Source organism: Anolis carolinensis, chromosome 1 (assembly GCF_035594765.1).
Source record: "Anolis carolinensis isolate JA03-04 chromosome 1, rAnoCar3.1.pri, whole genome shotgun sequence".
NCBI classification, from domain to species: Eukaryota; Metazoa; Chordata; class Lepidosauria; order Squamata; family Dactyloidae; genus Anolis; species Anolis carolinensis.
The window spans coordinates 212,519,396-212,543,450 of NC_085841.1; the positions used below are offsets into that span (position 1 = coordinate 212,519,396).

Sequence of the window (24,055 nt, forward strand, 5' to 3'; positions counted from 1 at the left end):
AGCGGACAAAACAACAAAACTACAGGCCCCCCAACCTCGAAATTTGACAACGCAACCCATCATTCACGGCTCTAGGTTGATACAACAAAAAGAAAAGAAAAATAAAGTCCTAATTACAGGGAGAGGAATAATAGTTTTTATCCAATTGCTGCCAGTTAGAAGGCTAAGCTCCGCCCACTTGGTCTCCTAGCAACCTACTCAGCCCAGGGGACAGGCACAGTTAGGCCTCACTTAGGCCTCTTCCACAGATTATCAGATTTTAACTGGATTATATGGCAGTGTAGACTCAAGGCCCTTCCACACAGCTATATAACCCATTTAGAATCTTATATTATCTGCTTTGAACTGGATTATCTTGACTCCACACTGCCATATAATCCACTTCAGTTTGCATACTAAACATAAAGACTACCATACAACAGACATTCAATACCACCACTACCTCAACAATTTCTCACCAACACCACCAGAAAATGCCACAGCAACGCGTGGCTGGGCACAGCTAGTGTTCTTATAACACTTTTGCTCACAGTAGTTTCCCTGCGGTGTCAATGTTACCCAACGTTAAGAAGGTTCATCGCCTCATGTTCCCAGCCTCTTAACTCGGGCAGCCAGCAGTCGCTGTTACTCACGATTAGACTGGGATTGAGTCTACTTCTCTGTTGTTTCATGTACCAAGTTTTATTTCTACGCTCTCAAGTTCCTGTCTTACTTCTAAGAACTATTCATGAACATTTGAACCCTGTTTGTGTTCCTTGCTTGTCGAATTGATTCCCCACTCAAACGCTGTTTCGGTTTGAGTGTGTTTCGGTATCTGGACTTTGGACTCTAATACTGGACATATTTCTTGACATTTCTGGAGTATCTTATACCTTTTCTTAAAGGGCTATTGCTTGCTCAACTTTTCCACCAATTCATTTTTAGATTACTATTTGCTTTAATAAAGATATTAAAAGATTATTGGCCTCAGTGTTGGTTTTCGGTGCTCTCGCTGCCTGGAGGCGCTTGTTAGAACATGGGGGGGGGTATAGAGGTTTAGCCCTGTCAGGCACTTGGGAAGAGGCCCCGCCCCCTCCTCTAGCCCCGCCTCCTGTGTCCTGTCAGGCGCCGCAGGACAGGGATAGAAGCTCAGCCCTGCCTCAGAGCTCGTAACTCCACCCATCCTAGTCCTGGCCGCCCATTTGTGGCCTTGCCCACCTCTCCCTTGCAGCTGTGCATCTTGAACTAGGGGAGAGGCTCAGCCCCACCCTCTTGAGCAGGAGCCACTCCCACCCCTCTAAGCCACGCCCCCTTTACCAGGGGGCGCTGAGTCATATTTTTTCTGGAAAGAGGGCGGCATGCCAAATAGAGCTTATAGAGATCAAATCCAGCATTTTGAATTGGCCCCAGATATGAGCTAGAAACCAAGGAAGACAAGCAAGGACCAGTGTAACATGATCACACAATTTTTGTCTCTTGATCATGTGGCCGGCATGACTGCATGGAGCGCCGTTACCTTCCCACCGGAGTGGTACTTATTGATCTACCCACATTGGCATGTTTTCGAACTGCTAGGTTGGCAGGAGCTGGAGCTTACAGCGGGCGCTCACACTGCTCCTGGGGTTTGAACCTGGGACCTTTCAGTCTCCAGCTCAGTGCTTTAATGCACTTTGCCACTGGGGCTCCAGTTAGGGTTTACTCATTAGGGTTTACTCCAGTTAGGGTTTACTCAGTTAGGGTTTCCCATGGTTTACTCTTAGATAAAACGAGCAATTGGATTTATGCCAAATTATGCAGCTTCAAAGGAAGTTGTGGATGTCTGGGATACCAGTTGAAACTGGAAAAACATCCTCTGCACCACCGTGGGGGTGTAGGTGGGGGTGGGATTCATTCTCTAATGACAGAGATGAATGCAGCACACACCCCTCTGGCTCCAATCTTTTCTTAACATAGCTTCTGTAACACTTGCAGTTTTCTGCCTCCCAGCTACTTTTGACAGTTCTTGAGCCTTGCTAGGCTTTCTCTGAGCCCCTTCTCTGTCCCCCAACGTTTTCCCAGTCCGGAGGAATGGCAGGGCCCCATCTATGACAAACTGAGGCACTTTAAATTGCCATAACCCCATCCTATGGCTTCCTGGGAGTTGTAGTTTGGTGAGGCCTTGGCAGAGAAGGCAAAAACTTTGTCAAACTACAACTTTTGGGTTCCATAGCATTCCATACACTATAGCATTGATCCAGCTTGACATCCTTTGGACTGCTCATAATGTGGAATGGTGGGAGCTATAGCTTTATAACAAACACGGGCAAACTTTGTCTTCCCTCCAGGCGTTTTGGACTTCAACTCTCACAATAATATTGTAATATAATAATACAAATATATTAAATGTAATACAGTAGAGTCTCACTTATCCAACATTCGCTTATCCAACACAGTCTGCCTTTTAGTAGTCAATGTTTTTGTAGTCAATGTTTTCAATACATTGTGATATTTTGGTGCTAAATTCATAAATACAGTAGCATTACTGTGTATTGAACTACTTTTTCTGTCAAATTTGTTGTATAACATGATGCTTTGGTGCTTAATTTGTAAAATCATAACCTAATTTGATGTTTAATAGGCTTTTCCTTAATCCCTCCTTATTATCCAACATATTCGCTTATCCAACATTCTGCTGGCCTGTTTATGTTGGATAAGTGAGACTCTACTACCGATAATATATAATTATATACTGTTCTTTGTGTTGGCTATGGACAGTAATAAAGTTTTGTTGTTGTTGACATACCGTTTTATTGTTGCATACTTGTATATTTTAAATTGTAATGTTTTTGATTGTGAGCTGCTTTGAGTTTCCGTATGAAAAGATAAAGTTGGATATAAGGACCATATATACTTGAAGATAAGTCGAGTTTTTAAAATCTATTTTTGGGGGCTGAAAAAGCCTCCCCCGGCTTATAATCGGGTCAAGGTCAAGCCAGCAGCGGAGCCTGGAGGCCACAGTATGTTTTCTTTTCCAAAACCTCTCTTCTCCGCTTCTCCTCCCAGGCTGAAGTTATCTTATTTTTTAAGAGAGAGAGAGACAAGGAGGGAATGTTTTTAAAAGCGAAATGAGAGTGAGTGACAGAACCTCTTGCAAGCCAGGAAGAAGAAAAAGATTGCATGGTGGAAGGGGAAGAAAAAGAGAGACTCTTGCAAATTTGCAGGATTTATTATTACTATTACTATTATTGCAAGAACATTTGAGTCAAAAGGGAGGGAAAGGAGAGCAACAGAAGGTGTGTATTTCTTTTTATTCCTAAGGAAACAAAAATGGAGTGGGTTTTTTTGGGAGAGGGAGGGAAGTTTTAAAAAGCCTTTTCTGGCTACTTTTAGAGTTTGAAGATAAAAAACAAAGAAGCCATTAGCAAAAGGTAGAAAAGGAAAAATAAGCTTACAATTTTTTAAAAATTGGTGTGACCCTAACGGCGCTCCATGCAGTCATGCTGGCCACATGACCTTGGAGGTGTCTATGGACAACGCCGGCTCTTTGGCTTAGAAATGGAGATGAGCACCAACCCCCAGAGTCGGTCACGACTGGACTTAATGTCAGGGAAAAACCTTTACCTTTACCTAGAAGAGAAAAGTCCCAAAATCTGGCCACTGTGTCTGCCTCTGCAGCTGCAAGAGGGATGCACAGGTTCGGTGAACAGGACAGTTGTTCAAGGGTCAGCTTTCTACTTGCTCGACTTTAGGGTTGCCAGGTGAGATAAGAGATAAGTCTCCTGTCCCTTTAATAATTACATAGAAGAGAGAATTTTAACACAAGCCACAACTACAGGAATCCCCGCTTCCTTATCTAATCTAAATCTAAATCTAATCTAAATCTAAATCTAAATCTAAATCTATCGAAATCCATAATAAAAGCAAAAACCCGTATGTGTGTATGTGGCACAGATGTCCACTCACACAGACAGCCTCCAGCCTCCACAAACAGGCTATACTTCCCAGGCTTAAGAATCTAGCAAGTCACTCTTTTCCACTGACTTTGCAGTTACAGCGAGTGCCATGAACATGCAGCCCAGCCCCTGCCAATGTCCTTCCCAAACACTACGGCCCACCACCCAAGGAATGCTTTCGTTTGGGGACCATTTCATCCTAGATTTTGCTTTTTCTTCCACCACAGGCAGGCATCCCAGGGTTCTCCATTGCTCTGGAATTTGCATGGCCCCGCCCACTGCCCTTTCCTTTCCAATCTCTCCGCATAACAAACAGAGCAGAACTGAGCAGGAACTAAACTTACTGGAGGAGTTTTGGGATTAACTCCACATGGTGGAAGTTGTCGTTCACCCTGCATCAAGTCAGAGCACTGTGACTCCTACTGGGGAATATAGACAGGCCCGGCCCAACACGGCACGCTGGCCACGCCCCCGCGTTGGGCGCCACCTTCCCAGGGGCGCTATTGAGCCCCTGGGAGGCGGGGCCACACCTGGCGGAGGCGGGGCCATGTGACGCGGAGGCGTGGCCAGGTCTGGCCCCGCCTCCCACGGGGCGCGCCATGGCGCAACCAGGCCAGGGCGCACCCCGCGGGAGGCGGGACCGGCCACGCCTCCCACGGCGCGCGCCCGCTGCAGCGGGAGTCCTTTCTGGCCCCGCCTCCCACGCCGCGCACCCTGGCCCGGCCTCCCACGCCGCCCGCGCCGCAGGAGGCATGGCCGCCCGGTGTGGGAGGCGAGGTTAGGGCACGGGAGGTGGGGCCATTCCTGGCCACGCCTCCTTCGGCGCAGGGGAGGGGGCGCAAAAAAATATTTGCATACCCCTTTGAATTTCCTCAGGCCGGTCCTGAATATAGAGGAGTTATAGTTCACCTACATCCAGAACGCTATGAATCCAAATAATGATGGCTCAGGGCCAAACTTGCCATGCAGACCCGATATGCCCAGATTTGACTACTGGTGGGTTTGGAGGGAAACTGGACTGGAAGTTGAGGAGTAGTAGGTACTGGGATTTATAGTTCACCTACAATGAATGAGCATCACACTTGGTACACAGAGCCCCCATAACCAATACAACATATTGGACAAGTTTAGGAAAAAGGGAGTTATAGTTCACCTGCAACCAGATAAACACTGACCCCCACCGACAATGCACTAAGACCACATTTCACACAGAGAAGCCTCATGACCTACTGAACATACTGCAGGTATTTGTGGGAAGGGGCCTTGATTTTGGGAGTTGTAGTTCACCTCCATCCAAAGACCACTGAACCCAGCCAATGACGAATCTAGACTTGGCACACAGACTGAACTTGGCACACAGACTGAATATTGCCTGCTGTGAATACTGATAGATATTTCGGGACAATTGCCCCAGGAATCTGGAAATTGCAGTAGTTCACCCCCATCCACAGAGTACTGCACCACATGATTCTGGGAATTGTAGTTCACCAACTCCAAACAGAATGCATAACATTAAAAGACAAATAATACCATTCTCAAATGACCCGGGCATCGCCGGGTCCCCATGCTAGTAGCTTATAAAGGTACAGCAACTCTATCCCTTATTTCAACTAGGAATCCTACAGGGATATGCAGCTAATAGTGAGCCTCTATCCTCACTAAGCCGAGAAATGATAATTTAGAGTACTTTAAAAGCACCAAGAAATATGACTTTCTTTATGGCAGCTGAGTTGGACAGTAAGTTTAGGTGGTACACTAAATAACAAAAAACCCACCATTTTTTCTAATCTAAAGGAGAGGCAGAGATAAATAGAAGTCTGAAGTTACTCACCACGCAGCCTGCCAGAGGATTCTTCATTCTGGACTGTGGCTTCTTCCTGCTGGAACATTTCCTCCTCTGGTCTAAAACTGGGAGTTCCACTAGGATACAAGATCCATGGCAATTAATAAGATGAAGTCAGCAAAGCAAAACAACAGGTAATTCAGGGTTTAGCTCTCCCACATCTGATTTTATCCTTTGCAGTTCCTGCTACATAAGCAAGCAAGTCAGTATGTTGAAAATATACTTAAAAGCATGGCAGTGACTAGTTTCATAGGTGAATCTGATTCCAGACACTACAGACCATACAATGTGTATAATATGTTAGAAGCATACATATAGAAACCTGTCTTGGTGCCACATAAGACTGGTAAAATCTGGGTTTTCCTGTGACATCTGCTAAATGATCTTGGGCCAGTTACATGTAGCAGCTTGAACTATCTCACAGGATTGTTCTAAAGATAAAAATGGATGGATGGATAGCCTTGTAAGCCACACTGAGTTTCTTCCAAGGAAGTTGCAACGTAAGTGTAATAAATATTTTGTACTCCTTAATCCCCAAGGCAAAAACTGTATTGCGAAAATAGATATGAGAATCACATGGTGCACACTGAAAAGCTTGTTGTCTTCTTAAACAAATGATTCAACAAACCTTTCTGTGAAATAGGTATATGATCATACAAGTCCCAGCAAGCCTGAGCTTGTGATTTCCCCTTCTTCCTCTTGGTTGTTTATGAATTCAAATTCTCTTTAATCCCTGCAGCCTTGGCTAATGCAGATGTAGCCCTTGCTGGCTTGGGGATTGTAGGAGTTATAGTTTAAACTCTGGAAAATTCCATGCAGCTTTTGGTTCCCTACAAGAGTTTATATAACTTTTATGTAACTCTGGAACACATTGTACAACGTTTTACGGTGTTTCTAGTAAATACTATGTATGGATGTGAAACCTGGACAGTGAAGAAAGCTGGGGTTGTTGTATGTTTTCCGGGCTGTATGGCCATGTTCCAGAAATATTCTCTCCTGACGTTTCGCCCACATCTATGGCAGGCATCCTCAGAGGTATGGTATGGAGGTATGGAGAAACTAAGCAAGGAAGGTTTATATATATCTGTGGAGAGAAGAACTCTTGTCAGTTGGAGGCCAGCGTGAATGTTGTAGTTAATCACCTTAATTAGCATTGAATAGCTTCATTTCCTGGCTTCTTCCTGCCTGGGGGCATCCTTTGTTCAGAGTCGTTAGCTGCCCCTGGTTGATTCATGTCTGGAACTCCTCTGTTTTCAGAGTGTTGCTTCTTATTTACTGTTCTGATTTTTGAGTTTTTTTAGTACTGGTAGCCAGATTTTGTTCATTTTCATGGTTTCCTCCTTTCTTTTGAAGTTGTCCACATGCGTGAAGAAAGCTGTTAGGAAGAAAATAAATGCACTCAACATGAGCTGGAGGAGAGTTCCAAAGAGTGACACAAAGACGAATACGGTAAATGTATCCTAGAGCAATTTAGGCCTGAACTCTCAATAAAAATCAAAATGACTAAACTGAATCAGTTGTATTTCGGACATGTCATGAGACGTGATCCACTAGAAAAAAATTATCATAGTTGGGAAAGTGAAAGAGTGTAGGAAAGGGGAAAGCCCACATTACAGGTGCAATGATTCAGTCAAGATGCAATGGCTCTGGATTTTCAAAATCTGAGCAGGGCAGTTGATGATTATGCTCTTCGAAGTCTCTCCAGGCATTGGGATGGTGTCCAATTTGCCAGTGAGTTTCCAAAACATTTTAAAATGTTATTTCTATGCTTGACTGTTAACAGTTCCTTATGTCTTTGTAGCACAGCTTCTCTCCCTTTTGTTCCACCACAGCTGTGATGATACTGCCCTTGAACCTCTTTGTAATGTCAAAGTCTCTGGATTGGTAGAACAGGAGGGTGCTGCAGAAGACTTTGCTTGGTACACATTCACCATACTATTTGGACTGATCCTAATCAAATACAGTTTGTATGTACAGGCTGTGGTGCAAGCTGGTGAGCAGCCAGCTGCAGCCAGCTGAGACCAATCACTCTGACCAAGAGGTCATGAGTTCGAGGCCAGCTCGGAGCCTGCGTTTGTCTTTGTCTTTGTTCTATGTCAAGGCATTGAATGTTTGCCTTATATGTGTAATGTGATCTGTCCTGAGTCCCCTTCGGGGTGAGAAGGGTGGAATATAAATACTGTAAATAAGTAAATAAATAAATACATACATACATACATACATACATACATACCATGTATCCAGGCCATATTTTTAGGGCTTCCAATTGTGTGTGTAGTTTGTATCCATGTGGAAATCTACTGTGAGAGCCAATTAAACAAAGTGAGATTGGAAGATACTGCTAGCATAAACGTTCCCATTTATTCAAACCTTAAAATAAGGTTAGTCAGTGTACACCGGCTCCTCCATGATGACATGATGGCAACAGTCTTGGACAGCAATGGCTCCCAAAGTGACCCATTTAAGGGGGAATCAGGTGTCAAGCAGGGATGTGTTATTGCCCCCACCTTATTTTCCATCATCATCGCTATGATACTTCACCTTGTTGATGGGAAGCTTCCCACCGGAGTGGAAATCATCTATCGGACAGATGACAAGCTATTTAACCTCAGCAGACTGAGAGCCAAAACCAAGGTCACCACAACATCTGTTATAGAAGTCCAATATGCCGATGACAACGTAGTCTATGCGCATTCAGAAGAAGACCTACAAGCCACTCTAAACATCTTTGCAGAAGCATACGAGAAGCTCGGCCTCTCACTGAACATTGGGAAAACCAAAGTGCTCTTCCAACAGGCACCAGCTAATCCCTCTGCAATGCCAGGAATACAGCTTAACGGTGTAACATTAGAAAATGTTGACCATTTCCGCTACCTTGGCAGCCACCTCTCCACAAAAGTCAACATCGACACTGAAATACAACACCGCCGGAGCTCTGCGAGTGCAGCATTTTTCCGTATGAAGCAGAGAGTGTTTGATGACCGGGACACCCACAGAGATACCAAGGTGCTTGTTTACAAAGCCATTATCCTCCCAACCCTGCTCTACGCCTGCAAAATGTGGACTGTCTACAGACGTCACACCAAACTCAGCGTTGACTCAGGAAAATCCTGCAAATCTCTTGGGAAGACAGGTGGACAAATGTCAGCGTGCTGGAAGAAGCAAAGACCACCAGCATTGAAGCGATGCTCCTACGCCATCAACTCCGCTGGACTGGCCACGTTGTCTGAATGCCCGATCACTGTCTCCCAAAGCAGTTACTCTACTCCGAACTCAAGAATGGGAAACAGAATGTTGGTGGGCAGGAAAAGAGATTTAAAGATGGACTTAAAGCCAACCTTAAAAACTGTGGCATAGACACTGAGAACTGGGAAGCCCTGGCCCTTGAGCACTCTAATTGGAGGTCAGCTGTAACCAGCAGTGCTGCGGAGTTCGAAGAGGCACGAATGGAGGGCTTAAGGGAGAAACGTGCCAAGAGGAAGGAGCGTCAAGCTAACCCTGACCAGGACCGCCTTCCACCTGGAAACCAATGTCCTCACTGCGGGAGAATATGCGGGTCAAGAATAGGTCTCTTCAGCCACCTAAGAACCCACCCCCAAGACACCAAGGATGAAGACAATCGTCCTCGAGCTACGAGGGATCGCCTAAGTAAGTACCAGGGATGGACAACACATGGCTGTCCAGGAGTGTGTAAGCCCTTGTGGAATCCTGGAATTTGTAGTTTGTTGGAAGCATTAAATGTGGCTTCTAGCTGTCTATCCCAGGATTCCTTAAGATGGAACCAAGACAGTTACAGTACTATAAATATGTAGTGTGAACGGGTTCCAGTTTTGATGCATCTAAGATTAAGACCATTCTAAGCAACTCAAGGTGTGTCCTGTTTTTGGGACGGCTGAAATGACACAAGATATGGGCAGAGCATACTTAGGATTGCTTAAACACTTTTCATCTAGGGTGCAACAGAATGGAAACAGGATTGAGAAGATGTTTGTGATAACACCTCTTGTCCAACTAACTGTGCATGGGAGGAAGAAAGCATTGACTCATTAAGTCAAGAATGATAGGAATGGTGTTGTAGTTCCTTGGACAGATATACTTTAAACTTGATGCATGTCTTCATCTTCAGTATAGTTTGGATTAAACATATATCATTTTCATGTAAAGCTAGTTTAGAGAGCATTTTCCTCTTTCCACTGCTTTCTGTCTACAAATGGACCTAGTGTCTCCTGCAGGTTAAAGCCAGGCCAAGGTCTCAAAAGAATACACTTTATGGTTTCAAAGGGAGAGGAACATATTATTGTGTTGTTGAAGGCTTTCATGGCCGGGATCACAGGGTTGTTGTATGTCTTTCGGGCTGTGTGACCATGTTCCAGAAGTATTCTCTCCTGACATTTCGCCCACATCTATGGCAGGCATCCTCAGAGGTTGCCCACATCTATGGCAGGCATCCTCAGAGGTCCTCACAACCTCTGAGGATGCCTGCCATAGATGTGGACGAAACGTCAGGAGAGAATACTTCTGGAACATGGTCACACAGCCCGAAAGACATACAACAACCCCGTGAGCATATTTTTTTTTCATGAATTGGGTTTGTTCCCAATTAATGATCTTGAGGTATGTGGCTTGATGTTTGTCTGCACAGCCCCTTGTTCTACAACAGTACATTTCTCAAGTGATGAGATTTGGAGAAGCAGCAATTATTTTTCCCCCTAATATGGCAGGGATCAGCACTAAATTTGTGAGCAATTCACTGTAATTGCTTCTTCCTTTCCTTCCCAAGGACTGGCAGTCATTGGCTCAGGGACTAGTGCTGGTCCAGGAGACTACCTGAGTAGTAATGCCTTATACTATCTCAAGCAATATGCAGACCTGTGACTCTTAACATTATCATTTCTCTTGCACAGTTTTTTAAAGATTTTGCCTTGTGAGAAAGCTAGTGAGCTTTGAAAATTTGGGTTGGCATAATAAGAGCATCAAAAGCCAACATAACTTAGCAGTTCATGGGTTGGACTAGGACTCGGAGAGATTAGAGTGTGAACCCCTGCTCAGCTATGGTAATCCACTGGGTGACTTTGATCAAGTCTCAATCTCTCTGTCTCAGAAGGCGGCAATGGCAAGCCCATTCCAAATCGATCTTGTCAAGAAAAGTCATGATAGGATTACTTTGGTAAAGGTGAGGGCTTTCTCCTCACATTAAATCTAGTCGTGTCCAACTCTGGGGGTTGGTGCTCATCTCCATTTCTAAGCCGAAGAGCTGGCGTTGTCCGTAGACACCTCCAAGGTCATGTGGCCGGCATGACTGCATGGAGCACCGTTACCTTCCCACCAAAGTGGTAACTGTTGAGCTACTTACATTCGCATGTTTTCGAACTGCTAGGTTGGCAGAAGCTGGGGCTAATAGCAGGAGCTCACCCTGCCCCCTAGATTTGAACTGCCGACCTTTCAGACAGCAAGTTCAGCAGCTCAACCGTTTAATCCACTGTGCCACCGGAGGCTCCTAGGATCACTTTAGGCTTGCTGTAAATCAGAAATGAAGACAAGCAACAAATAAGAACATAATGTCAGTGTGCATATTTTACTTAACAAAGCAGCTCCTTTTGTAGTATTTTATGCCCTTCAGATCCTCTTTCTTGTCTTTGTCCTCTGCTGGCACATCTATAGTAAACAGTGCAATAAAACTTCAGCTGGGAAAACTGTGTATACAGTAGAGTCTCACTTATCCAACATTCTGGATTATCCAACGCATTTTTGTAGTCAATTTTTTCAATATATCGTGATATTTTGGTGCTAAATTAGTAAATACACTAATTACTACATAGCATTACTGTGTATTGAACTATTTTTTCTGTCAAATTTGTTGTATAACATGATGTTTTGGTGCTTAATTTGTAAAATCATAACCTAATTTGATGTTTTCCTTAATCTCTCCTTATTATCCAACATATTCGCTTATCCAACATTCTGCCGGCCTGTTTACGTTGGATAAGTGAGACTCTACTGTACCTACTTATAATAGGCAAGGCAAACAGCAGCACCCCCTGGAGCTGTCTGTATGCATGAACAGCAACATAGAGAGAAAATGGTAAAGCAGACGAGACTGCCGCACCAGCAACCTCCAACATGTTAATAAATGATAGATCTGTAAATGTAAATAAGATAACTAAAATGAATATCTATATCTATATCTATATCTATATCGGTATCTTCTGTATATATAATGAAAGTGAATTTTTATATGTGTGTATGTATGTGGCAACTTTCTGATTGGCTGCCACTTCCTCAGACAACTACGACCCCCACAAATGACGGACCTGGCCCAAACTTGGCAAACTTAACCCCCCTGCCGCATTTACATCCTGGTGCGGTTTGGGGGAGACTGGACCATGGATGATGGTATTTACAGTACTTTCAACAGCTTCGACTCCCACAGATCACTGTTACTCTAACCCATGACGGATCAGGACCACACTTAGCACATATTCCCTCCCATGACCCACTTTACATCCTGGTGCAGTTTGGGAGAGGTCAGACCAAGGGTGATGGGACTTGCAGTACCTTCACTCTCTTCCCAACACCACTGCAACCACCACCAATGACTGATCAAGACTAAACTTTGCACATACTGTAGGGTCACCATGACCCACTCTACATTCTGGCACTGTTTGGAGGAGAATGGACCATGGATGATGGGACTTGCAATACCTACACTCACTTCCTCAGAGCACTGCGACTCCCACCAATGACAACACAAGATCAGCCTTGGCACACAAAGCCCTCATGACCCACTACACATCTTGGCGCTGTTTGGAGTAGGATGGACCATGGACAATGGGACTTGCAATACCTACACTCACTTCCTCAGAGCACTGTGACTCCCACCAATGACAACACAAGATCAGCCTTGGCACACATACCCCCCATTACCCACTTTACATCCTGGTGCAGTTTGGGAGAGGTCAGATCAAGGGTGATGGGACTTGCAATACCTTCACACACTTCCCGACACCACTGCAACTACAACCAATGACTGATCAAGACCAAAACTTTCCACCTAGAGCTACCATGACTTACTCTACACCCCGGCGCTCTTTGGAAGGGATGGACCATGGATTATGGCAATTGCATATGGGAGTTGTAGTTCACCCGCACCCACTGAACCCAGCTGATATTGGATCTAGACTACACTTGGAACACAGGCAAACAATGCCTTTCTCAAATGACCCGGGCACCACCGGGTCCCCAAACTAGTAGTAAATAAAGTGCGGGCTGGCGAAAGAACGTTATTCCTGGATACATTTTGGAAGAAACCTTCAAGTGGTATCTAGAAGGTTCAAAATGTGTTTTTGTTACTTTTGCAAGGGTAACATGTTCATATTGTTTGCTGAAATATGTTGGAACTCTATCTCTATGCTTTTCATATTTTTTTTGTCTCTAGAACCACACTTTCTGTTAAAGAGGTAAAGACCAGGGACACATGTACTTTGTTAACCTATACCATGAATTTTCTTCTTCTCATCGAGATTCTAGTCTTCAAAGTGGGCCTAGTTTCCAAAAAGGTCTGATAATGTGGAGATACTTCGGCAGCATTGTTTCTTCTTAATGCAATATGGGCCCAAAAGGGACTCCTTCAGCCCAACATAATTCATGTTACATGAACCTAAATATCTATTAAGATGTTCAGATTTAACCCAAGGTTTTATTTTTTTAAACCAATATTTTATTACATATTTACAACACGAAGACATGATCCTAAGAAGAAACAGGCAGCACACATTACCTATGCAAGTCGCACTTATGTCAGAGAGATAATGAATCAGTATTAGTTTAGAAAGAGGTATCTTGGGATGTTCCATAGAAATGAGACATCTGTTCTGGATGTTTTCAGTCTCTGCACCAATGCCTTGGACAAAGGAAGGGAGGGAGCAAAACACCTCTCTATGTGCATAAATCAATAGGGAGAATTATGCAACCTCCAGGTGATGTTGGACTGCAAATCTCTTCAGCTCTAGCCAGCACAACTAATGGTGAGGAATACTGGGAGTTACAGTAGGCTATAGAAGTGAGGGCAGGAAGGGTGCACAAAGGGAATAAATTTATAGACAGAGTTGTAACAACAATTCAAAATGGACTAGATTAAAACAAATTAACAGATTCATTGCATTAAGGATAAAGTTCTAATTTATCCTGAAGATCTAAAAGAAAGAACTGAATCATCAATGAAGTAATGGTCAAGTCACACTTGGAAATGCCTTGCATTTGATAAAAGTGAATATGCTAAAGACCTTGCTATCAGCAGACTCCAAAAGGTTCTCTGATGCATGTGGACTTACCAGGAGTACCTCTACAGAAGACTTCTGTGAGCAAGAAGGATAAGAAGAAAGGCATATTCTTAAATATCCTGGTACCAGATTGTTTAGCTTTGGTACCAGACAAGACATTTTAAAAGACATTGGCATTGGACGTCCATTCTCATATTCAAGAAGTATGTGAATCCTGATACTCAGATTTTGTTGAAAGTGAGGTACAGTAGAGTCTCACTTATCCAACATAAACGGGCAGGCAGAATGTTGGATAAGCAAATATGTTGGATAATAAGGAGGCATTAAGGAAAAGCCTATTAAACATCAAATTAGGTTATGATTTTACAAATTAAGCACCAAAACATGTTATACAACAAATTTGACAGAAAAAGTAGTTCAATACACAGTAATGCTATGTAGTAATTACTGTATTTATAAATTTAGCACCAAAATATCATGATGTATTGAAAACATTGACTACAAAAATGCGTTGGATAATCCAGAACGTTGCATAAGCGAGTGTTGGATAAGTGAGACTCTACTGTATTTTTGTATTAAAAGGAGCAGCAAATACCTAGCCGGCCACATTTTACATGTGTCAATATTCCAGCAATGTTCATTTTCTTAGCTGCTATCAGAAAATACCTCAATACTGTAATAATAAAAATTACAATATTTGTGTTGTCGAAGGCTTTCATGGACGGAATCACTGGGCTGGTGTGCATTTTCTGGGCTGTATGGCCATGTTCCAGAAGCATTCGCTTCTGACGTTTCGCCCACATCTAGATGTGGGCGAAATGTCAGGAGAGAATGCTTCAGGATCATGGCCATACAGCCCAGAAAAATGCACAACCCATTATTATATGTATTTATACCCTGCTTTATCTCTCCTGAAGGAGGCTTAAAGTGGCTAAAATCCCTACAGTTTCTCACAAAGATCAAATTGGTTAAAAATACAACTAATTTAGGTTTGCAAAAGTATTTTTTATGAATTGTTTTTACTTTGTTAGCAGTAACTTGCAGAGGGCATTTACACAGATGTGGAAATTAGATGTCATGGATTCAATAGCATGGCCAACCTTGATAAAATAGTGAAGAGCAGAGAGATCACACTGGCAACGAAGGTCCGCATAGTGAAAGCAATGGTATTCCCCATAGTAACCTATGGATGCGAGAACTGGACCATAAGGAAGGCTAAGCGAAGGAACACAGACGCTTTTGAACTTTGGTGCTGGAGGAAAATCCTGAGAATGCCTTGGACCGCAAGAAGATCCAACCAGTCCATCCTCCAGGAAATAATGCCCGACTGCTCACTGCAGGGAAGGATACTAGAGGCAAAGATGAAGTATTTTGGCCACATCACGAGAATCCAGGAAAGCTTGGAAAAGATCATGATGCTGGGTAAAATGGAAGGAAAAAGGAAGAGAGGCCGATCAAGGGCATGATGGATGGATGATATCCTTGAAGTGACTGGCATGAACTTGAAGGAACTGGGGGCAGCGACGGCTGACAGGGAGATCTGGCGTGGACTGGTCCATGAGGTCACAAAGAGTCGGAAACGACTATGTCAAAAGCCAGAACTTGATGTCCAGTTGGTCCCACAAAGCACTATAATACACGTTTACATGGCAGTATGGGTGACCTAGGGCAAGTTACTCTCAGAAAATCTCATGATAGGTTCATTGCTGTAAGTCATTAAACTATTTGAAGGCACAAAGCAATAGCATTTCTTCCTATTGCCCTCTAGAATATTACAGAGTGATTACTAAGCAACTCAAATGTAATTTGATTGCTTTGGTTGGTAACTAAAATGGTCTTTGTTTTTTGCTTAAATGAAGGCTGCAACCTTTGGGTTGATTTTAAGCCTACTATTATGTGAGCTGAGCAAAGGCTGTAGGCGTAAAGATAGGAAGGGCCAAAAGGGATTGACAACACCCTATGAATTTCAAAGTGGGTGATGTTGCTGCCTTACTTGTAGTGACCCGAAACTATGATAGAGACTGTTAGTATAACTGCACATGGATAGCAGTGGAACAAAGTATGACGCAATCTTGGTATTTTTTCTGTTGCCATTCAACTATAAAGAAGGCAAGGGAAACACACTTTTCCTAATACTTAGTGTTTATTATGAAAGTGTTTTCAAATCAAAATTCACAATATTGATTGGTTCCAAATATTCCAGGAAGAACTGTAATTTCTGTATTTCAGGAAAGAAAAAAGAGAAAACAATAGTAACAGAAGCAAAATCCAAGGCTAAACACATAGCGGTATTTCTGACAGTGGAATATATCAGTATAGTTAACATAGTTCCAAGAGTTGCTCAAACTGCTGGATTGTCTTGAAAAAACACAGGTGAAAAATTGCACCATTTTGTCCTGACCTGACCTGCTAAAGCTAACCACCATACAGAGCTGGGGATGATGGATGCGATTGAGAACGTTGCACAACCCCATCAAACTTACCAATTTGGTGTATACCCTACTTCCTTTTGAGACGATCATTAATGCTTCAAGTTGATATATTTTATCACTAAAGCATAGGCTTAGAATGAAGGTTACAATAAATAACACTATCAAAATACTGACACCCATTTTCCTCCATTAAAATTTGTGGAGGCCATTTCTAACTTATGCAAGTAGAGTCAAGAATTCCAGTTTTCCTTGTCATTATAACCCTAACTTCTTGCAATTAAAAATGGACTAGGTAACTTTATCAAAATCTCAATATAGCTATTTTAAAAAAAGGAGAAGCAGAAAGCGGCATTTTCAGCTACATCCTGGTTGAATCAAAAGCAAATCAAAGTGCAGTCAACAGCATGTCCAAGTAACACACCACTGGTTTATAATAAGAGTCTCTGAAGTTCTGGTCTGTGATGTCAAAGCAACTCAATGTTGAATGCTGCAGATTTGGTCACAATATTATATAGAACTGCTGTTGTTTATTATTGGAAATAGTCAAGAAATACAAGAGTAAATATATTACCAGGCACTCTTTAAATAAAAATAAATACATAATATTAACAATGTGGAGAGGGTGATGAAAGAAATCCACACATCTATGGGAATTCCAGAGAGCTCAAGTTAATGTTGTGTTATGCATTTTTGAGACGAGAATTGTGAATATATTTAGCCCTATATTCCAAACCAACTGCCCAAGTGAATGGCAGAAAGGATGATCAACCTGAAACTATTAGACTGCTGAGCAACCAATGCTTTCCTGTGTTCAATGTAAGACATTCGGAACACGTTTGCATTGGGTTACACAACAATCTGCCCAAAGTTTATTGCAAAATACAGCAACACACAGGTACATCCAACCACAAATAAGACAGTTTCCTGCTTATTAGAACATGCTCAGCTCCACTGTGGAATGATCCGAAAGGAGAGACATCTCTTTGACATATGCCTCATGAAGGACCTTCATAATCATTCTGTGGCTATATATTGTCACATACTGGTGATATGTTAAGACGTGATTATCCCACTTGTCCTCTAAATCTGAGAGTTGATAAGTGGGCTCCTCTATAATTAGTTAAGATTGGAAATCCCACCAGTCCTTGCCAGTATCAACCATGGGGAGGAATGTTGGGAGATTCAGTTCAGAAACATCTAATAGGCTGCACTTTGCTCACTTTGGCTATAATACTAAACTTACCTTTCTGGGGTTAGATGTTCATTAGTTCCCTGCAGATCCATTACAACAGATGCCAGCTCTAAGGAAACCATTTTGAACCCAGGATAGCACAGGGGAAAGTTGCAAATGTTCTGTAAGAGAAGCTATTTGTGCATGTAGCTTAATATCATTAGCAACTAACTTTCAGTCAGCATGTTCATGAGAAAATAACTTCTTAGTTCATAAAAAACACCGGCCTCTATGTGCTTGTGTCTGTTAGATATTGTTGGACTGCATCGCCTGTCAGGCTTTACCTTTGGATATGCTGGCTAGGACTGTTGGGAGTTGCAATCCATCATCTGACAAGTCACTTGTGCCTCATCTCTGATTTACACTCCCCAAGTGATGGGATAGAAAGATAATTTTGGAGTCCTGCTCCTTATATGTCATTGCATGTAGGACCTTCAATGTGAACCAAGCATACAAGGAAGTTTCACCTAAGTGCATCGCAAAAACAAAACAAAACACCAAAATAGTTATGGTGGACAGGCAGCCTGGGTAAGGCAACCTGTAGAGGTCTGATTCATGGATAGTGCAAACTAATCCTACTTACATATGCTTATGGGTCCTGGGTCACACTGATCATTTTAAATATTGTGACTGTAGTGGAGGAGTATACATGAACCCCAAGGCATGTGGGATTGTCTCTCCACACTACAGCTTATGTGAACCAGCCCTCTGATGCAAACATACAGAAACTGAAAACTGTGCTATGGACAAGAAATGAATGCAATATGTTGAACAACCTCAAAGTGGCAACAAAGACAAACTTATATTTGTCTCTTTTTGGCATTTTCAATCTGGCACACCAGTTTGGATGGAGATTGCAAATATATCCCACATTCCCATCCTCAAGTGGCTATATCTATTTTTTTATACAAACACACACATTGTCTTCTTTTAGTGTGTCTCATGTCAATACTTAAAAGAGAATAAATGCACACGACTATGGATCTTACTTCACTATCTCATGGCTGAGTAATAAAACATTCAGTCTAGCTACTACCTTCCACACACTGCATTTCTTATTTTCCCTATTCTACACATTCCAGCCACTGCATCTCTTACTCTAGTGCTAAAAAGGAACCAAAGAGCTTTTTACTAAGATCTTAACACACACACACACAAAAGGCTGAAAATACTAATATAGGAAATGCAAACTGTATCTAGAAGATTCAGTTCCTAGAATACATACTACTCTGGGAGGCAAAGTCTGATCTTATGCACTCACATGCCCACCTCTGTTTACTTCAGATCACTGGAAAGAGTGGACAAACCTTCCCTGAAGAAGGAATCCACCTGCAGAATGGCTATGACATAAGAAGCATAAATCTCTTACATTAAGCTCCATATATTGGGTTACATCACAGTATGCTTTGTAACTATTTTCTGTATTACCCAAAGCAACACTTGGGAGCCTTCCTCCCACTAAGTCTATTTTCTAAGCTCTGACTGCATCGGCATGAGCACAACTAATAGATACACAGTCCCTTTACAATAATATTGGGAAAACCAAACCTGTTTCAGAAATCCTCCCTACACAACACCTCAAAGCAATTTGGAAATCCTGCCCTTTTTGTCAAAAGATAATTAAATATAAGCTGCTGGTGTGTCCCCCCTTTTTTTGAAATTACAACTCACATAGAATACCTTAATTCATGCCAGTGCAGAGACCCCAATTCAGTCAGGTTTCCTGATGCATAAGGGACTCCAGACTAGCTCCAGATGCTTAATCATGACCAAAATGTTTGGTGTACGTTAAGACAAAAGTGAGTGTAGATAATTTCCAACCACCCATCACAATTATACTTTGCTGATAGGAAAATACTTAAGTGAGGATGTCACTGTAGTTGGGAGGACATTATTATCATTTCCATCAGCTCAGGAACTGAGAATTTGGCACTCAACTATAGCTGTACCTCCATATCCTCACTGCAGAGCTTGCCTATTAACACGAAATTCAAAGATGGAGTGGATGGATTTCCACCTGTCTTCTACACCTGTAGCACACCCATAGCCATAGAAGCATGAACTAAATCCTGAATGATAGCATAGTTATCTCTAACTCAGTGTTTCCCAAACTCTAGACTTCCAGGTATATTAGATATCAGCTTCCAGAATCCCTCAGCCAAGGCAGCTGAGAATTCTGGAAGCTGAAGTCCAAAACACCTGGATGATTAGAATTTGGCAATAATAAGTGTTAGTATTGCTTTATACTTCCCTTTCCCACCAAAGTACAATTAACAGCGCAAAAGAACTGAAAGGCCTAATGACTTTTATTCCCCTTATTCCATGAGTACCTTTCATTCTATTTTTCCACAATGGCATTTCTACAGAGCTGATTTGCACAACTGTGCTGTTTTGTTTTAAACTTTACTAAATAAGCAATTGATCCAGTGAATTTCCATATATTAAAGTAATAAGTGTTAACATATGAAATCTTGACTCAACGCATTCTGGTTCTAAAATTTTTGAATGTTTTTGAAAACACGGCAAATTGAAATGGGAACTTGTATGCACGTTACCAAAACCAAAAACCCAATATGGGAGGGGTATGTTAGCTTCAAAAACAGTCAGTAGAATGGATGGCTGAAATGGAACTCAGAGATACTTTATTTCCATTTCTAAAGTCTCTTTTGTATACATTGACAAAATACTGTATTAGATTTAACCATTTTAAGGACATCTGAATTATAGCAGATGTCCAGTAGCAAAAGAGATTTGTGGTTGAAAACAATTTCTTCAGATTGTGAGCAGGCTGTTCTACTCTGTGTGTATTACCATCTTTCCAGTGTATTACCTGGCATATATATTACATCACTACCTAGTAGTAACAGAATACTACTGGGCAAAGATACCAGGGCTAGCAAACATTATCTTTAGATTACAGCTCCCAAGATTCCCCAGCTATCTTGGCTGTTGGCCAGGCTGGTTGGAGTCTGGAAGCTGTAGTGTGAAAAGCAACAATTTCAAATTATTAGATGAATTTTCTCTTCTTCTGACATTTGCTTTGGTAAGGACAGAAGTTCCTTCTGTATTAAGAATAGTAGTTTGCAAGTATCTTCAGGGAAAATCAATCTCAAGACAAGTAATTTTTAAAAATCCTGAATGCTCTTTTTGCTGCATGTTATTTGAGCGGATTTCCTTTAGAAAAGTAAAGAAGTCTGATAAGATTGTTCACACTGCAGAATTATAAAAGTTCAGCACCACTTGAACTGCCATCTCATCCTAAGGAATCCCGGGATTTGTAGGTTTTTGTGGCACTGGAGCTCTCTGACAGAGAAAGGTAAATATCTCACAAAACTACAAATTCCAGAATTCCGTAGCACGGAGCCATGGCAGTCAATGTGGTGTCAACATTACTATAATTCTGCAATATGGAAACAACCTAGGTTACTGCTAGTGCTCGTTTTACTAGTCATTAATAGGGCTGGATGCTTGTTATTGATCCATCCTGTAGTACATGTATCCAGTAGGTTTTCATGTTCCTAGCCTGGGCTGAATGATACCAAAAGTGGCAATGTTGTGGGTTAATGAATGTGGCTTGCCTCCCACAAAAACTATGTGAAGAGACTGCTATGAGGCCTATGGGTGCGTCTATCAGAATGCGTGGAATGATGCAGGAACAATAGTATGTTATGCAGAAGAACTAAGACTGCACCTTAAACCCCATGAACATGAGCCACCCAGGTTACCCCATGTACACAAAATATCAAAAGCAAAAGCATAAGTGGGTTGCTTATTGGGCTGTGCCATTGCCTAAGATTGGACAACAGACATACTGGCTTAGGGTTCCAGACTGGGGAGGGTGCTTGTATCTTTAATAGTTGTGTAGAAGAAAGAATTCAACAGGTGTTACTTCTCAAACAACCAGGTAACAAGCTAGCTGAAATTCCCTCTTGTACATGACAATTAAAGGCACAGGAGCCTTTTGTAACCCTATACTGTATGTACTATGCCAGGAGTTAACTTTCCAACTTCTGGCTCTTTGGAAGTCAGGAGAGCGTTGCATAAACTTGAAATACACATCAGGCAGCAGAAAGAGGCCAAATTCTCACAAATGTCATGAGAGTCTGTATTCTACCACACTCATGTGTTTGGAAGAGACACATGATACCAAAAAGACCCTGGACATAAACTAATATGTCAGGAGACAGTCCTAGGCTAGAACATCCTACTATGACTCCTATGTACATGGAATATTTTTTGTATGGCACAGTATTAAACCAACTGAATCCCCACATTTAAGTCTGAAGTTATGCAGGTTTGAAAACACTATCTGAAAGAATTAGGCCTCAAACATTCCAGTCTTTTTCCAATCCTTTCTGGGCAATCCTATTTTTAGTGAGCAATTGTTTTCTTGACACTTCTTCTATATCAACTTTTGCATACATGACTATGGGGGTCAAGTAAACATATTTTTCTGATACATAAAATAAAAAGGCATCAAAATGAAATCTACACAAGAAGTTTAAATTAAACAGAGGTTAAATCTGAAAGGCAGGACCCGTCTACAAATTGAGGTCATCACGTTTGGTGTAAACATAGTTTGGACATTTGTACAAACAGCAGGTTCTAATCCGACTTGCCACCAATTTTGGTGTTTAAAACAATGCTAACATATCTTCTTTTACAGTATCTGTGGTTTAATTTGTATAATCGATTTGACCCCACCAGTAGCAATTTAAAAAACAAATGCACCATTTTAAAGTTTCACACCAGGGGAAGAAATTATCACTGTGATTGTGCTGGCAATTTCTAAAGTCAGGATCCTTCAGCAAATAGGCAAGAAAAAAGAGGTCCAGCAAAAAAGAAAAAAAGGAAGGGAAAAACAGATCTAGAATGGGAGGTGAAACTTTTCTACCTTTGTTGTAAGAGAAATTAGGCAGGTGCCTATAATATTACATTCTGGTGGTAGAAATCAAGCACAGAAAATATACGTATCTTTTATTTGATAGTATCTTGAACTGATGAAGTCCAAAGAGACCTAGAAGAAGTTAATTTCATCTTCCAAGTCCCCGCCCAACAAGATATAAAATAATGTCCAAGGATTACAGAAAAAAATACTGCTCCCATCTAGTCATGTATATATACATACAGCATGCCTACATACATAAAATGGTGTGGCGCTGTCATTCACAAACAGGAAATACGGCAGTGCGCTATCAGAAGCTTTTAAATACTCCAAGTGCGTGTGTGTGTTTTTTTTTCTCTGATTTTGAGAAAAAGAAGGAAGAAAGGAAGAAAGAGGTGGAAAAAAATCAAAACCCAGCATTCACAACTTATTTACTTTCAGTAGCAAACAGTTCATTTTGTTCGTGTCTCAGTGTGTGGCCCAGGAACTAGTGTTCCTCTGCAGAATTGCCACCGGTGAGGTACCCGTTTGTTCCGTTCGTTCCACTTGTCCCATTGGTAGTAGCAGAATTATGGGGATTCTTTGAATGAGGGACTGAGGTTTCTTCATCTGAACTAGACTCGACGTCACTCCGGTCATCCCTCGCCTGTAAAGGGTGCAAGAAAATGAGAAGGAAATGCATTGGTATCTCTGGCATGAGAGGAATGAGACAAAACAATTAATTTATTTATGCACTCCCTGCCCACCTCCTGGCTGACAGAAGAGCATCAAATTACGAGCCTCTACTTTGAAGGCTTCTCATCTATTTTTGCGTGAATGCCAAACCAGAGACACTACACTTGAGACAGCTGCACCTAGCCTACTCAACACATAGGCCAGTATTTTGTTACTGATATATGCAAGTGTAACTTCACATTATGCTTGTGTATATAGGGTTTTGGAGCCCTGGTGGCGAAGTGTTTAAAGCACTGAGCTGCTGAACTTGCTGACCTAAAGGTCCCAGGTTCAAACCCCGGGAGCGGCCGCTGTTAGCTCCAGCTCCTGCCAACCTAGCAGTTCGAAAACATGCCAATGTGAGTAGATCAATAGGTACCGCTCCGGCGGGAAGGTAACGCCGCTCCATGCAGTCATGCTGGCCACATGACCTTGGAAGTGTCTATGGACAACGCCGGCTCTTCGACTTAGAAATGAAGATGAGCACCAACCCCCAGAGTCAGACATGACTAGACTTAACGTCAGAGGAAACCATTACCTTCTATATATATAAATGTGTGATGGCATCACGGCAACCCACAAAACAACAAAACTACAGGCCCCCCAACCTTGAAATTTGACAACACAACCCATCATCCACGCCTCTAGGTTAATACAACAAAAAGAAAAGAAAAATAAAGTCCTAATTAGAGGGAGAGCAATAATTGTTTTTATTCAATTGCTGCCAGTTTAGAGGGCTAATCTCTGCCCACTTGGTCTC

The 24,055-nt window shown here is 42.1% G+C and overlaps 2 protein-coding genes across 3 annotated transcripts in view; both read right to left on the bottom strand.

Moving 5' to 3' along the window:
• nostrin (nitric oxide synthase trafficking) overlaps positions 1-6,013 on the bottom strand; it is a 59,838-nt gene extending 53,825 nt beyond the window's left edge. The window contains exon 1 of the mRNA XM_003216047.2: positions 5,743-6,013. Coding sequence (XP_003216095.2) covers positions 5,743-5,769 — 27 coding nt within the window. The 5' untranslated portion in view covers positions 5,770-6,013. The remainder of the gene's footprint in view (positions 1-5,742) is intronic.
• Positions 6,014-16,157: 10,144 nt separating this feature from the next.
• Positions 16,158-24,055, bottom strand: part of cers6 (ceramide synthase 6) — a 134,057-nt gene continuing 126,159 nt past the window's right edge. For both annotated transcript variants that reach the window (XM_008125893.2, XM_008125892.2), the window contains one exon: positions 16,158-23,227. In XM_008125893.2, coding sequence (XP_008124100.1) covers positions 23,069-23,227 — 159 coding nt within the window. In that variant the 3' untranslated portion in view covers positions 16,158-23,068. The remainder of the gene's footprint in view (positions 23,228-24,055) is intronic.